At 48.7% G+C, this 12,894-nt stretch overlaps 1 protein-coding gene across 11 annotated transcripts in view; it reads left to right on the top strand.

The window, feature by feature from the left end:
- The window catches only part of LOC113215625 (uncharacterized protein CG43867), an 81,133-nt gene that overhangs the window by 39,776 nt on the left and 28,463 nt on the right, over window positions 1-12,894 (top strand). For all 11 annotated transcript variants that reach the window (XM_052267052.1, XM_052267054.1, XM_052267061.1 and 8 more), the window contains one exon: window positions 10,507-10,569. In XM_052267052.1, the coding sequence (XP_052123012.1) occupies window positions 10,507-10,569 (63 nt within the window). The remainder of the gene's footprint in view (window positions 1-10,506; window positions 10,570-12,894) is intronic.

The following is a 12,894-nucleotide window of genomic DNA, read 5'->3' as shown; positions in this document are numbered from 1 at the left end:
GCCTGACCTCCCAAGTACAACGACAGGACGTGGTTTCGGTAATGAACGCGCCCTAATGAACATTTCCGATCTCCGTAATGAACACCCTGATGAACGGAGAGTGGTGGTGGGGAGGATTAGTCTGGTGACGCCACGCGTCGCCCCGCCCCACCGCCACGCCCCGTGTTGACAGAACATCCCCGTGATTAATGTTTAAGCGCACACTGCCACGCGTGCCGACACGATAAGGCTCCCTGCAATAACATTATTTTTGTCCGCGGGTGAATCGCTCCAGGCTAGGCACCAGCCGACACCAGCAGACCGACGAAACAAATGTTATCATTTTACACCTTTGTTATCGTGCACGTTATTTAATTCTTTCACTCGCAATACGCGCGCACAGTAGTGAAGTGCGCTGTGTGCAACGCTCCCACGACTCTCTTCCTCCGGGTGCGGCCGCTCCAGCGTCTAATATTTTCCTCGCTTGTGATTTTCTTGCTCGCGACGTGTTTGACGAAATGAATGAGTAAAGCTGCGGTGGCGCCGCCTGTTTGCTTGCCGTGTGTTTGCGGTACGCCCCGCCCACGCCCCGCCAGCCTCGCTCACCAGCCCTCTGATTCTCCACCACCACCACGAATGCCGCTCTCTAGATGTTGTCCCCTTGCTTTATTTACGCACACCATTAATGACAAAGTGCTTGTGGCGGTGGCGCGGCCCGGCCGGCGGGGCAGTGCACCTGGAGCGGAAGGAGCTTGGATAGTGGAGCTCAAGCGAGCTCCTCCTCCTCGGCCCCGAGGAGCTCGACGGCGGGCCGCTGGAGCTCTTATCAATTGTCTGAGCAATCAATCAATGTCGGTCTCACTTCCCCACCCTTTATCATCTTACACCCCCTCCCCTCCTTCCCCCCTTTTCCCCTCTTTCGCTCCGCTCGCCTTGTACCGATCCTGACCTGCCGCATCTACTCTTCTGAGCTAAGGCCGAGCTGCCCTGGCTTGAAAAGGCCCTTATAACCTTATTTCACTATGCAAATTTGTCTGAATTCGTTTTAGAGGATGCAGGAAATTTTCCATAAAAAATGTCGTACAATTGTAAATTTACAGACACTGCGTATCGACTTGGAATCGAATGACAAGCAAGAATGGGAGGTTGTGCACGTACGAAGTAATTTGTATATGGTATGGTAAATTTCAAAATACATCGTACCATGTACGAACATATTTTTTACAATACTCCCAAACAACAAATCCTACTGTTACCTTTACACGCACCCAATCCGAGCACAAGAGGGGGATTCGCTCGTATACCCCTCAGAATTTGTAAAAGAAAACAGCCACTTCAAGTGGCTGCCACTTGTCAAAAACAGGAGATCGAATTTAGCGAATAGCAATGCAATCCATGCTGCGAGGTAATTGAAAACCCCTGCCGTGGTTTTGTAACTCTGTGTCTCCCAGGAAGGCCACTTTTTGGCCCGTTGGAATACAAAATTATTGGTGACGTTCCCTTCAACTTCGAAAATGCCTATTTGTGGTTTCTTTTCAAGAGACCAAGATTTCGAATGCACGAGAGGAGCACACCAAAATATTGACATGCCAAGAGGCCACAAAGTTCACGTTCACAGTGTACCATACCACTATACACGGAAAAAAAAAGAATTAGCTAAATTAGCTAATGCATTCGCTAGTATTGTTGTAAAAGCAAAATGATGTGAATGTCGTGACCGAAAATAACTTTAAATTGTGTTTCAATACTTTGAAATGCGAGACGGGAGCAATGTCTCGCGGACTAGTTTTGCCTATACAACTCCCGAATAATTTGACATTAGAATCGACTGATTATGACTTGCTTTCGTGCGTGGAGTATTAGGATATCAGGATCGGACAAGGGTATAACACAGGTTTCAAAATATAAACATATAATTAAATTAGATACTTACATTACATACAGCAGCAGCCACGTGAGTCCAGGCCAGGTCCTAGGGGTGTCTTCTTGTTGCTACTAACTTCCTACTTGCTTGCTGATAACTCTACTACTGACCCGGCCGTCCGCTCCGGCCCCGGGCCCGGAGGCCCCGCGCGGCGGGCCGCCCGGCGGCTGCCCGCCCGTCACCCTCGGCAGGTGACCGAAGTGACCCTTCGGCTTCCCGGCCGACGCGCGCGCTATGCGCCAAAAATACGAAAAGTTAACAGCTTCGCGTTGACACCGCAGTTAGGCGGGAGATTCAAAATTTACAAATTAAAACTTTACTTTAGCTGTTGTTGTTTCACAACAGTATAGCCTTAGATTAGAATATTAGCTTTCCTACCTAATTCCTAGCTATGAAAGCTAAAATATTAGCTTTCATAGCTAGTTGCTTTATTTTGTAGGCAACTGTCATGGCTAATTTTTAGCTCTCCTAGCTAAGAATTAGCTAGGAGAGCTAATATTCTAATCTAAGGCCATATTAGCGAATGCATTAGCTAATTTAGCTAATTCTTTTTTTTCGTGTAAAATCCATGAGAGATTTCCAGTCACTCGGTACAGAGAGATAGCTGATGATAACGGCGATAACTCATGGGGGCATGAGCTGATTATAGGAGGGACGTTGAAACGAATGTCCGCACTGGTTGTGCCGGTTGGACGACGGAAGCAGCCGCATATGGAGTCAATCTTGGTAAATAGCTAAAGGCTCTGCGAGTTTGTTATCCCACCGCAGAACAGAATCATCGGGCTGAAACTCGATTGCTTATCCGTATGCTCAAATTGTGAAAAAGACTTTGTTAGGCACAGTAGACGCACGGGTTGGAGTGGAGAGGCACCCCAGGGCGTTGGTGGAGACGAGCTTTGGTTTCTCAAACACGCCTCTGCCACGCCAGCCGGGCCCGACCCCTGCCCGGGTACATAGGGCCTGTGTCGCCTGTGTCTGGAACACATTCTCGCCCAACTTACGACTTTGCCTCGCCATGCGCGGCGCCGCGGGGCATGGTGGGTGAAGCGAGGTGGGCCGTGGCAGGGCGTAGTAAAGGGGGGGGGGACGCACCCAAGAAGAGCCCTTGTGTCGCCGCCGCATCTTCAAGAAAGACGACGCCAGCCGCGGCGCCACCAACGACGCCGCGCGTCGCCGACTCAAGGGGAAAAATATGCGCATTTCAACCCCCCTTCTTCCCCACTCTCGCAACACCCTTTCCTTTCCCCCTTTCATCCTATTTCTCTCTTTCCTTGCAAACACATGGGTTGTCCCCGTGATGCTGTTGCGGCAATCCCCTTTTCGATGCGACAGATATGGCGTTTGGCGGTGTGACTGGCGTGATGGGTATAGCGGGAAGGTTGGGGGAGGGGGGGGAGGAAACGGTTAATTGAGTGTTTCTGTAGCTGCGATTTAACGCCCAAGTTAGCGGTTACTGGGGGGGGGGGGGGGGCACAGCCAGACAGGGAGGTCAGTTACACTACACTTGTAAACAGAAGATAAATGAAAAGATCTCTGATCTTCTTATAAGTTATTAAGTTATTGTGATTAAATGCATTAAAAGTTGTGAATGTCTTGCTCCAAACGCTGCTGTACACGCTTGGAGTTTACGCTTGTCACTTTCCTCTCACGCTCCCCGCCCAGGCCCTTAGACCGAGCCTGCCGCAGGTGGTGGCATTTTCAGTACCCCTCTCTTCTAACCTTACCCCGCCCCTTCTCCGTCTCTAAAGGGCGCGCCGCGCCTCAGTTTATGAGCAAACTCATAAAAATGTTAATTGTAGACTCTTCACCAGCCGGGTGTGAAGAAGCGGGCAGGCCGGGTACGGCGGCGCAGGTCGCAGGTGGTCGGGGCGGCGGTAGGGGTGGCGGTGTAGCGTCGTGTTGTACCGACACCAGAAGCTTTGGGAACCAGGTAAAAATGGAGATGAAGAGGAATATTCATGAAGCGGGGCGGCTTGTGGCGGCGCCGCTCGGCTCCGCTCGGTGTCGCTCGCACGGTAAACAAAAAACTCGGATTCCGAGGCGTAAATCTCGATTTCCGAGGTTGTCCTAATTCCGAGCTACCGATCCCGAAATCGGGTAAACGTGCCTCTAAAACCGAGTCACCTTTTACCCGATTCCGAAAAACGATTCCCGGATTTCGATAGACGATTCCCGGATTACGAGCTCCATACCTCGGAATCAGAGCAGAGCGGCTCTAAATCAGGCTTTGGATGCTCGAAATCGAGAGGATGCCTTAAAAGTCGATTTCCTGCCTCAAAAATTAAAATTTCCAATTTTTTCACGCCTCGGATTCCGAGTTTTTTGTTTACCGTGCGGCTCCGCTCTTGTTCCCTACCCGAGGAGAGGTTTACGTCACTGATTTTGTTTCCTAGACTCGCCGCAAATGTCGCTTCGTCTCCGCGTCAAGGCGCTCTTGGCAGGATTGCTTTTAAATTGTTTATTTTTCCTACAGTCCTGTTAAAAGCAACTATGTCAGACTGCGTCTCGCGTAACAGGCTTCACCAATATCGCACGCTTCTACTCCCCGACGATCCTGGCGCAGGCCTAGCTATATTTGGTTTTGTGTAAACGTTCGTGCTATAAGCTAAACCTTACATAGCATAAACCTCACGTTCCCGGTATGGTTTGCGATCGTCGTTTTTATTTTCCGTGCGTGAGGAAAAGAGGACTGCCTTCCCTTATCAGCGCTGACTGATTCTCCCCCACCTTATTTTTGTCCCACTGCGGCCCATAGGCCCCGGGGGACAATAAGGTCTACTTGAACCGTCCGGTCCTGGCCTTCGCAGGTGATGTGGAGGGGCTGTAGAGGGAGGTGGGCTGGGCTCGTTCGACTAGGGGGTGGTCCTACCGGGGCCTCCGGTAGGTCGGTAGGTGCGTCCGCAGCACAAACTCAAATTATTGTCCTGAAAAGGTATTTTCATAGCGTTATTTGTTGTTTCTGTTCATTTATGTGTCACTGTAAACAGACATGCAGGACTGGAGGGCTGACCACTTCCGATTCTGGTCTACAGACTACTCGCAATACAATGTGGCAGTACGCGCTGTTACGTCTCGTTAATGTTCCCCCTTATTTTGCTCGATATTACGCTGCTTTTACGAAAGGTTTATACTGACTTCAAATGCCGCGAAGTCCTACCTTGTGTTTTACTAGAATATGTTTCTGGAAATGGTTATCATGGAATACAAAGCTTATTTCTCCGCCATTTGCCGTTGAACCGTTAAGTCATACATTGTTTTTCGTGGAACGTTGGGTAGAGGAGGTGTGGGTGTGACCGGCTAGCCCATGCCCCCCCCCCCCCCTCGCCATCACATGACCACATGAATACCAAATATTCACTTTGGTTCAGACTATATTTGGCGCGCCACACATTTGTGTCGCCGTCTGTTGTCCTCTGCTCGTCCTACTGCCTCAAAAGAAGTGTTCTCTGCTGTTTCTGGCACACGTTCCCTCTGTTGATCTCACATTTGAGAACCTTTTGTGTTTGGCCGTGCGGGACGTGCTGTGTCGTGCCATGGCCAGCGGAGAGCGCCGTGCTAGCTGTTTAGCCCGCCACGCGAGCCTGTCGGCCGGGTGGCCTGGCACGGTGCTCCACGACGGCTGAGCTCGGTGGCAACCACACCGGTTTAGAGGATGTGAGGTTGTAAATGTTCTCAAACCGTCAGCAGCAACATGGCAACAAATGGCCAGGTTCTGAAGTGTCGACAAAACAACAGTTTCCTCCCGAAGTTTTCGCCCGGGTGGAAGGATCTGCATTTTGGAATATAGCGATTCACTACACTCGGACCAAATTTGCCTCTGCAGTGTAAATGTACATTGACTACTTTCTGATTGCGGATAATGTAAATTTTGTATTGTAGCTAGTATATAGTTTAAAACTATCCTTTGACTAGATTTAAAATGCATATGGGTGATATAGTAAACATGTAGTTTAACTATAGTAATCTGTTGAAAAACTACAAATTTTCTGTAGTTTTACAACAGTTGGACTCTAGTTTTTTCGCGGGTTGCACAGTTTTACTGCAGTTTGGCGGGTTAGTTTCGAACTACACTTCGAACAACAGTTGGGAAGTACAAACAAAACCTACAGTTGGTCTCACACTTAAAGTGCAGTGTTCAAAACTTTCGAAAAATTTTTGTGCCGGGAAATTCTTCTACTCCTACCTTTCTACCTTCCCCCGCTAACCCCCTCTCATCCGATTAATTGATTACAGCACTCTTACCTTGTTGAAAGATGAAGATGATGGGAGTTGAACCTCTGACCTCGGAGTTGGTAGCCCAGTACGATGACCACTGAGCCACTGCGACACCATACCTCTGGTCTCGCAGTAACCCAATGGCATGCTAAGCGTTCCGGTCCGACAACTCACAGTCGAACTACAGTCGAACTACAGTCCAGCTACAGTTATGCTACATTTAATCCACTGGTTGCGTAGTTCCTATGCTGCCTAAGATTTACAACCGAATAAATCGCCTCCTGCTAAGTTCACAGGACAAAAGCAGTGTAGTTCACGTGCAAAACGTGCACACCGGCCATTAAACGCATGTATACGTATTCTGCGCGTAATATCTTTATGTAGAAGTATTTTACCACGAGCCAGGGAGGCGTCAAAAGGCATCGTGAGCACGTCCGGCAGTGTGGGAAACTCGTACTCACCCTCCTAAGTAGGTAGCTAGGCCTGGTTTGGGGTATTTCCTTTCGCCGCATTCGGCCCCCCATAATAAAAGAGACAGCAGTAGTTCTGCAAACTGACCGCACAAATGTACTGTAACAGCCGAGAGCAGTCATAACAATTTTTTTTAACTATATATTTTTTGCATATGGAATGTAACAGGGACTGAATTCACGAAGTACAATTAAAAGAGCGAATCATATTGTCAATTTATCTGCTTTAAAACTACAGCAACAACTCAATGTACCACTTACATTCCGGGGTGCATTCTCAAGTGTAGTTGCGAGAGCAGTAAAAGTGTGTTTTATTTATATTTCTTACTGTTATTTGAGCATATATGTAGTCGTGATTATAACCAGCATTGCAGTTAAAATACAAACATAACTATAGTTTCGCAACTATAGTTAGGCAAGTACAGTTTCGAATGCAGTTTTTCTGTACTCCTTTCCACCCGGGCGATTTGTTAAAGCATTGTACGCTTACATTTTTTTGTGACTTAACATACGGATGTAACTGTACGGAGGCAAAGATATGATTGCAAGAAAAAATAAACATCAAGGGGTTAATAGTATGCTTTGCTTTCTATTATTTTGTCATTCTGTATAAAGAATATTCATCTTGATTCCTCAAAACCTGAAATTTGCCTCGCCACCAGAACTGGTTTATCGCATATATTGTGTAGTTATATATACTTTTGAAGGGAAACAGTGTGCTGCATCGATGCAGGCAGCGAGGCAAGACCTCGGGCGCTCAGTGGAGACAACGTCCAACCCCTCCCTCCCCCTCTCCCCAGGGGACCCCCCTCTCCCCCTCCCCACCGCAGAGTTGGGGAGTTAGAAGGGGGTTGCTCTGTACCGCAACAGTCGTAAGTCGCACTGCCGCCCCTACTTTCTCTTTTCGAAGCTCTCTCTCTTCTCCCTGTATCTCTCACCTGCCCCACCCCGTTTTCTCCCCTCTGCGCTCCCACTTGACTCCGCCACGCCACGCTATATCGCCAGCTTCCGAGGAGAAATCAATGTCAGCGCGTCATGCAAAACACTGATGGGCGGGTTGGGGCTGTTCCCCTGTGGAACTACGACTGGAGTTGTCGTTTTGTCGTCATCGTTTCCATAACACACAGAAACCATTCAATTTTTTCCGAACTTCTTACTGCGTGGCACAATTTAAAAACGCTCGCGTGTTCTTTTCTTTTCACTAACTTATCATGTTAATTTCAGGGCAGCGTTAAAAAATGTTTGTAGGCCCCGTCGCAGCACTGGAAACGCAAGTGTGTGAATGTCGCACACTTGTAGGAGTGTGAATATCCATTCGTACACTTACGAGGCAAGGAGTAAACGTGTGAATTTTTCCTAGAAAATTTACACCTTTACACGCTTACACGTGTGCGACATTCACACACTTGCGTTTCCAGTGAGGTTACGGGACAATTTTTCCTGATGTGTCGTAAAATTACAATTTGGAATTTGTAAATTCACAAGCACTCTCATTGAACGGCAAGCAATAATTGGCTATTAAACACTCTCTTAAATTCTTACAAAGAAAATTCTTTTACTACAAGGAATTTCGTCCAACCGTAATAAAAAGCCTTTTTTTTTTTGTAATACAAAGAAAAATTATTGTAATACAAAGAACTTTTGTGTAATACAAGGAAATTACCTGTATATTACGGTTGCACAGAATTTTTTGCATTATACGAACAAATTCTTTGTAAAAGATTTAGAGTGCATTTACAAAATATTTTGTAAGTTATAAATTGAAACAAATCATGCAAAATTATGAGGATTTTTTGCCGTGTGTGTGTGTGACAGTGAGGCGGCCGTTCAGCAAACGGCCCGGTTGATCTTGTAAAGTAAGAACATCTCGACTTTCCCTGAAGCCTCAAAAGAAAAGCGATTGTGAATTATTATGAAGAATAGGCTAAATACACAAATGCTCCCCTCCATCCCCTCTCCCCCCAAAAAAACAAAATAAATCAAATGATTTCGAATTTTAAAACCCCATCTAAAAGTTTTGATTTTTCTACGAGACAGTTTGCCGGTAGCTTTTCCGCGTTTCGGGAGGTTCTTCCTGAAAGTACACCTGAGCCTTGGGGGTGGTGTCTTGTCACCTGCAGAGCCCCTGCTCTACAGCTTTGAGCCACCTGGTCAGGCAGGCTCGGTTTTATTACCCGTTGAGCCGAGGGAGAAGGGGGAGAGGTTTTAATTAAGGTCGCATCTCTCTCTCCTCCAGACACAAACACTATTTCACCATCTCTCTCACTCCCTCTCTTTATTGTGACACTTCCTCATTTTTCTTTAACTTGCTCTATGCTTTAGGGAGATCCGCCCTTCGCCCTCCTAGCATGACGCCTCATCCTTTAATACACCAAACCATAAAACTGCCATTGCTGTTCTTTCACAGTAACATATATATCCTGCGTCCACTCTTTTTTTTAACACGCGTGTTTTTAAACCCCGCCTTAAATTTCTCTACTTCAGGATATCGTATTGTGCATTGAACGGGTTATTTCTTTTGCTTCGCCCTTCCGCGCAAGCTTATAGGGGTTGGTGGCTCAGGAGCTACTCTCAGAGTACCCCCCCCTCCCCTCCCCGTCTCCTTTTCCAAGCTAGCGTGTTCAAAACGACAGTCACGTTTCGCAGAAATCTCTGCGAGGACAATAGCGCGACAGGGAGTTGTTGAAATTATTACTCGAATGGGGCAGAGCAGCTTTGCGGCGCTACTCCCCGTCAGGGTAGAGTGGGAAATTCATTCCGCCTTCAGTCCATTAGCGTTGGCTAATCCAACCACAATCAATCAATTTTTAATTTAAGTATCCTATTCATAACTCGTTTTATCTCTATCAGTTTAAGAGAGATATTAACACATACAATTCCAAAAACAATGTTAAGTTTGTGCATGTTCTGTCCCGCCCTGCTCAGAACAAAAAAAGGCTTGTTTTTTCTTTTTTAATTGTGTTCTAAACACAAGGGCCAAGAAAGAATATACTTTCATTCCAAGCGCCACACGCACGGGGTAGCGCGCTACTGGAGTAGAGCTGGGAGGTAAGGGACTGGAGGCACCGCCACCCTCAGCGTGGCGTTGCGGCGGCGATACTCCTCGCGGCGCTACCCCATCCCCCGCTAACCCACCCCCCGCCAGGTGGCGCCACCAGTGCGTTGCCCAGCGCGATAGCCTCGCCACCCCCAGCGCAGACATGGCGGGAGGGGCGCGGCGGGGCTGGATGCACGCGGCCGCACGCGAATCGATCGGGGGCGGGGCGGGCGGGTCGTGGGTGGGGCGGGGTGGGGTGGGCCAGCTGGTGGGTGGCGGCGCGTGGAGTGGAGTGCAGGAGGCAGGGCGGCCCGTGGGGCGACCGGCCCGGGCGCACGGTCCTAAGCCTGCCTGGTTCTGCCCAATGTGTTGCTACCCGCCCCTGCGGCCATAGCCATGGATACTGCTGGGACTCAGTAGACCGGAGGCCCGCCCGATGGACAGGATGCACTCTTTGGGTACCCGCTACTGCGCTTGATAGTGGTTTGGGCACATTGGACTCACAAACATCTCTATATATTTTCAGCGGTTTGAACACATTCGTCCCGCAAACATCTCTATCCATGTTTAGCGATTTGAGCACATTGGAACCTCAAAGATCCATATCTACAATAATGCTCAGCGATTTGAGTACATTATTTGGACACACAATCATTCCTATCTGTATTGTTCATAATTGTCGTGCACACGATGTAAACTACTGCGGACTTGTACACACTTGCTCCCTCAGATTCATCGTAAAACAACATAGGTATTTTCAGGATTTAAACATGGTGACATTTACCTCTTTCACATTGTGCTTCTTCTTGTACTCACAAAATTTGCTGTCTCACATCAAATTGCACAATCGTTATTTGATTTTGTTTCTCTCCTCTTTTCAGTTGGCGGAGCTGGAGCAGCGCGTCGTGGATGCGGAGGGACGCGCAGTGGAGGCGGAGGACAAGGTAAGTTCACTCATGTTTTTTAATTTATTTTTTTGAATTTTTTGGTTGGGGGGAGGGGGGGAGGACACTTTTGCGGACGGTTGGCGCTTCCAACTAACTGGGCTCCCCCGGGCCCGCCTCGGGTCCAACAACCGGGCCAATGCTAATCTGTATCGAGTGCCGGTCACACTCATTAGTGGAGGGTGGGCGAGCCGTGGGGTCCCTGGGGCCGCAAGGTGGTCCAAACACACGCCGAGGACAACAGGACCACCTTCAGCCTGGGCCTGAATTACTACTGTGGCCGCACTGGAGTAGGGGTCGTGTGAGTGCAGGAATGACCCTCCTACCATCCCCCTCGCCACCCTCTCTCTGTCTGCCATACCGTCGTGCCAAAAGTTTGGCCCCATGAACTGAAAGTTGGACCTCAAACTGTCTCGCCTCCCCCTCCCTTCCATCAGCCGGTTTCCAAACTTTATACTTTCTGCCGTCAGTGCGCCGGGCGGGACGCAGGACTCGCGACGTGCAAATACCTCGCTGCCCTTTTGCATTTGTCTCCCCTGGAAAGTTCGCATCAACTCCTTTAGTTACCACAGCGCCGCGCACCGCCAGGCGCCTTGCCACAAGGATCGAGTTTCTTGCCCAGTCGTTGCATTTTTTAAATGAGTTTCCCGAAGGCAAGCTGACCCCCCTCGGGACGGGCAGAGTGAGGGGGGTGGGGGGACCCCCGGGAAGGAAGAGAAAAGTGTCGGTCAGGCTGACTGAGAGAGAAGAGAGCGAGAGAGAGACTAGGGGGAAGGGGAAGGGCACGTTTGGGGGATTCCTGCGTGTCCAGTGGGTTTGCGCAATGTTCCAGAACACACAGGTCACCTGGGAACACTCCGCTGCGACCTCACGTCGCAGGCTGCGGCCGAGGTCGAGCCGGCCGGACCCGGCTGGGCTGCCTGGCTCACTGGAGCTGCAACCACCCTGGAGCCCCCTCCCCTTTCAGCCTCCAGGGGCGTTGAGCCTAATCCAGTAGACGTAGATCGAGAGCTTTTTTTTTCTCTTTACGGAATAATTATCCCCCAAAAAAAGGAGATTTGCAAGAGTGGTCGTGGTGAAGAAAGCGGCTTTAACCTCAATCAAAATCCTATTCCTTTACCGGATTTTTAAAAAAATTGATTCCACTACCTTGTTTTACATAAACTCACAGTTTGTTATGAAACAATAGTTGTTTTTAGTGATTACCAAAATCTTGTTTTAAGTCGAACTCAAAACATTTGGCTCTGAGTTACAATTTTAAACGTTACTTAACATTTGATTGGGTTGGGCAAAAACCACCTCGTGATTGTACACGCTCAAGCCTTTGATTATTATTTGTTTTTCACGACTAATTTTTTCATGTAACAATAATACGGTGAATTTGTTATGTTACTAGTATATATTATCAGTAGCATCGGCAGTTAGTCCTTTTAAATCAGAAAGAAAACAAAATTTCGTGATTTTAAAGGAGATTTTCCTTATTGCTCACAAGATTTGTTAGGTAGTTACTGCAGAACAAAGAATACCGTCGTTAACTTCAATGTCAGGAGTGGGCTGAGAGCTCGGCTGAGAGTAGAGTGTGACATCAATTTTATTTTTCCCACAGCTAATTGTTTACTGTGTGCCAGTCTTACTTGCTGCGCTCTTTGTTCTGGCTCCTCGCGGCTCCTGTTCATTGGCCGCTGAGCCCCGTCCCCAGTGGGGCCGCACCCCCGTAACAACCGCTTTAAAAGGAACAAGGTACTTTGCTCGCCGCGCGTCGCCTTGTCCCGATATTGCTTCTTTCGTTGGGGGAATAGAAGGGTTCCTGCACGAGAAGGCAGGGTGGAGAGAGAGGGAGAGAGAGGGAGAGAGAGAGAGGAAGAGAACGGGGGGATCCGGAAAGAGAGGGGGTAGGGGTTGTGTGGAGGTGAGATGAAGACAAAAAGGGGTGGAAAGGAGCAGACAGACGACGGGTGGAGCCTCACCAAGGTGTACCTCGCGGGCCGATAAAACGTCGTCGCCGAATAACGCACCGAGAGCGTGACGAGAAGGGGAGGGGTTTGGGGTGAGGCGGGGCGGGGCGGAGCGACTTCTGCTGGAGGTTATTGACGATCGGGGGATACAGTCGTGCAGAGCCCCGTCGTTATTTGGGAGAACTTCAGCGTGGCTGGTGCCGCGGCTGCCACGGCTATGTGTCGTGGCTTTCCCCCCGTGTGTGTTTCTGCGCTCCTTTTTATTTCACCTGAATCCTAAAATGAATTTCGGCAAAACACAATTACGTTACGATGCACTCTATTTGGTCCATAAACTAGGAATTCGTATATAATTTCGTATATATTTCTG

Source organism: Frankliniella occidentalis, unplaced genomic scaffold, assembly GCF_000697945.3.
Source record: "Frankliniella occidentalis isolate FOCC.00 unplaced genomic scaffold, Focc_3.1 Scaffold46, whole genome shotgun sequence".
Classification (NCBI taxonomy): domain Eukaryota; kingdom Metazoa; phylum Arthropoda; class Insecta; order Thysanoptera; family Thripidae; genus Frankliniella; species Frankliniella occidentalis.
This window is presented reverse-complemented; position numbering and strand designations above follow the sequence as displayed.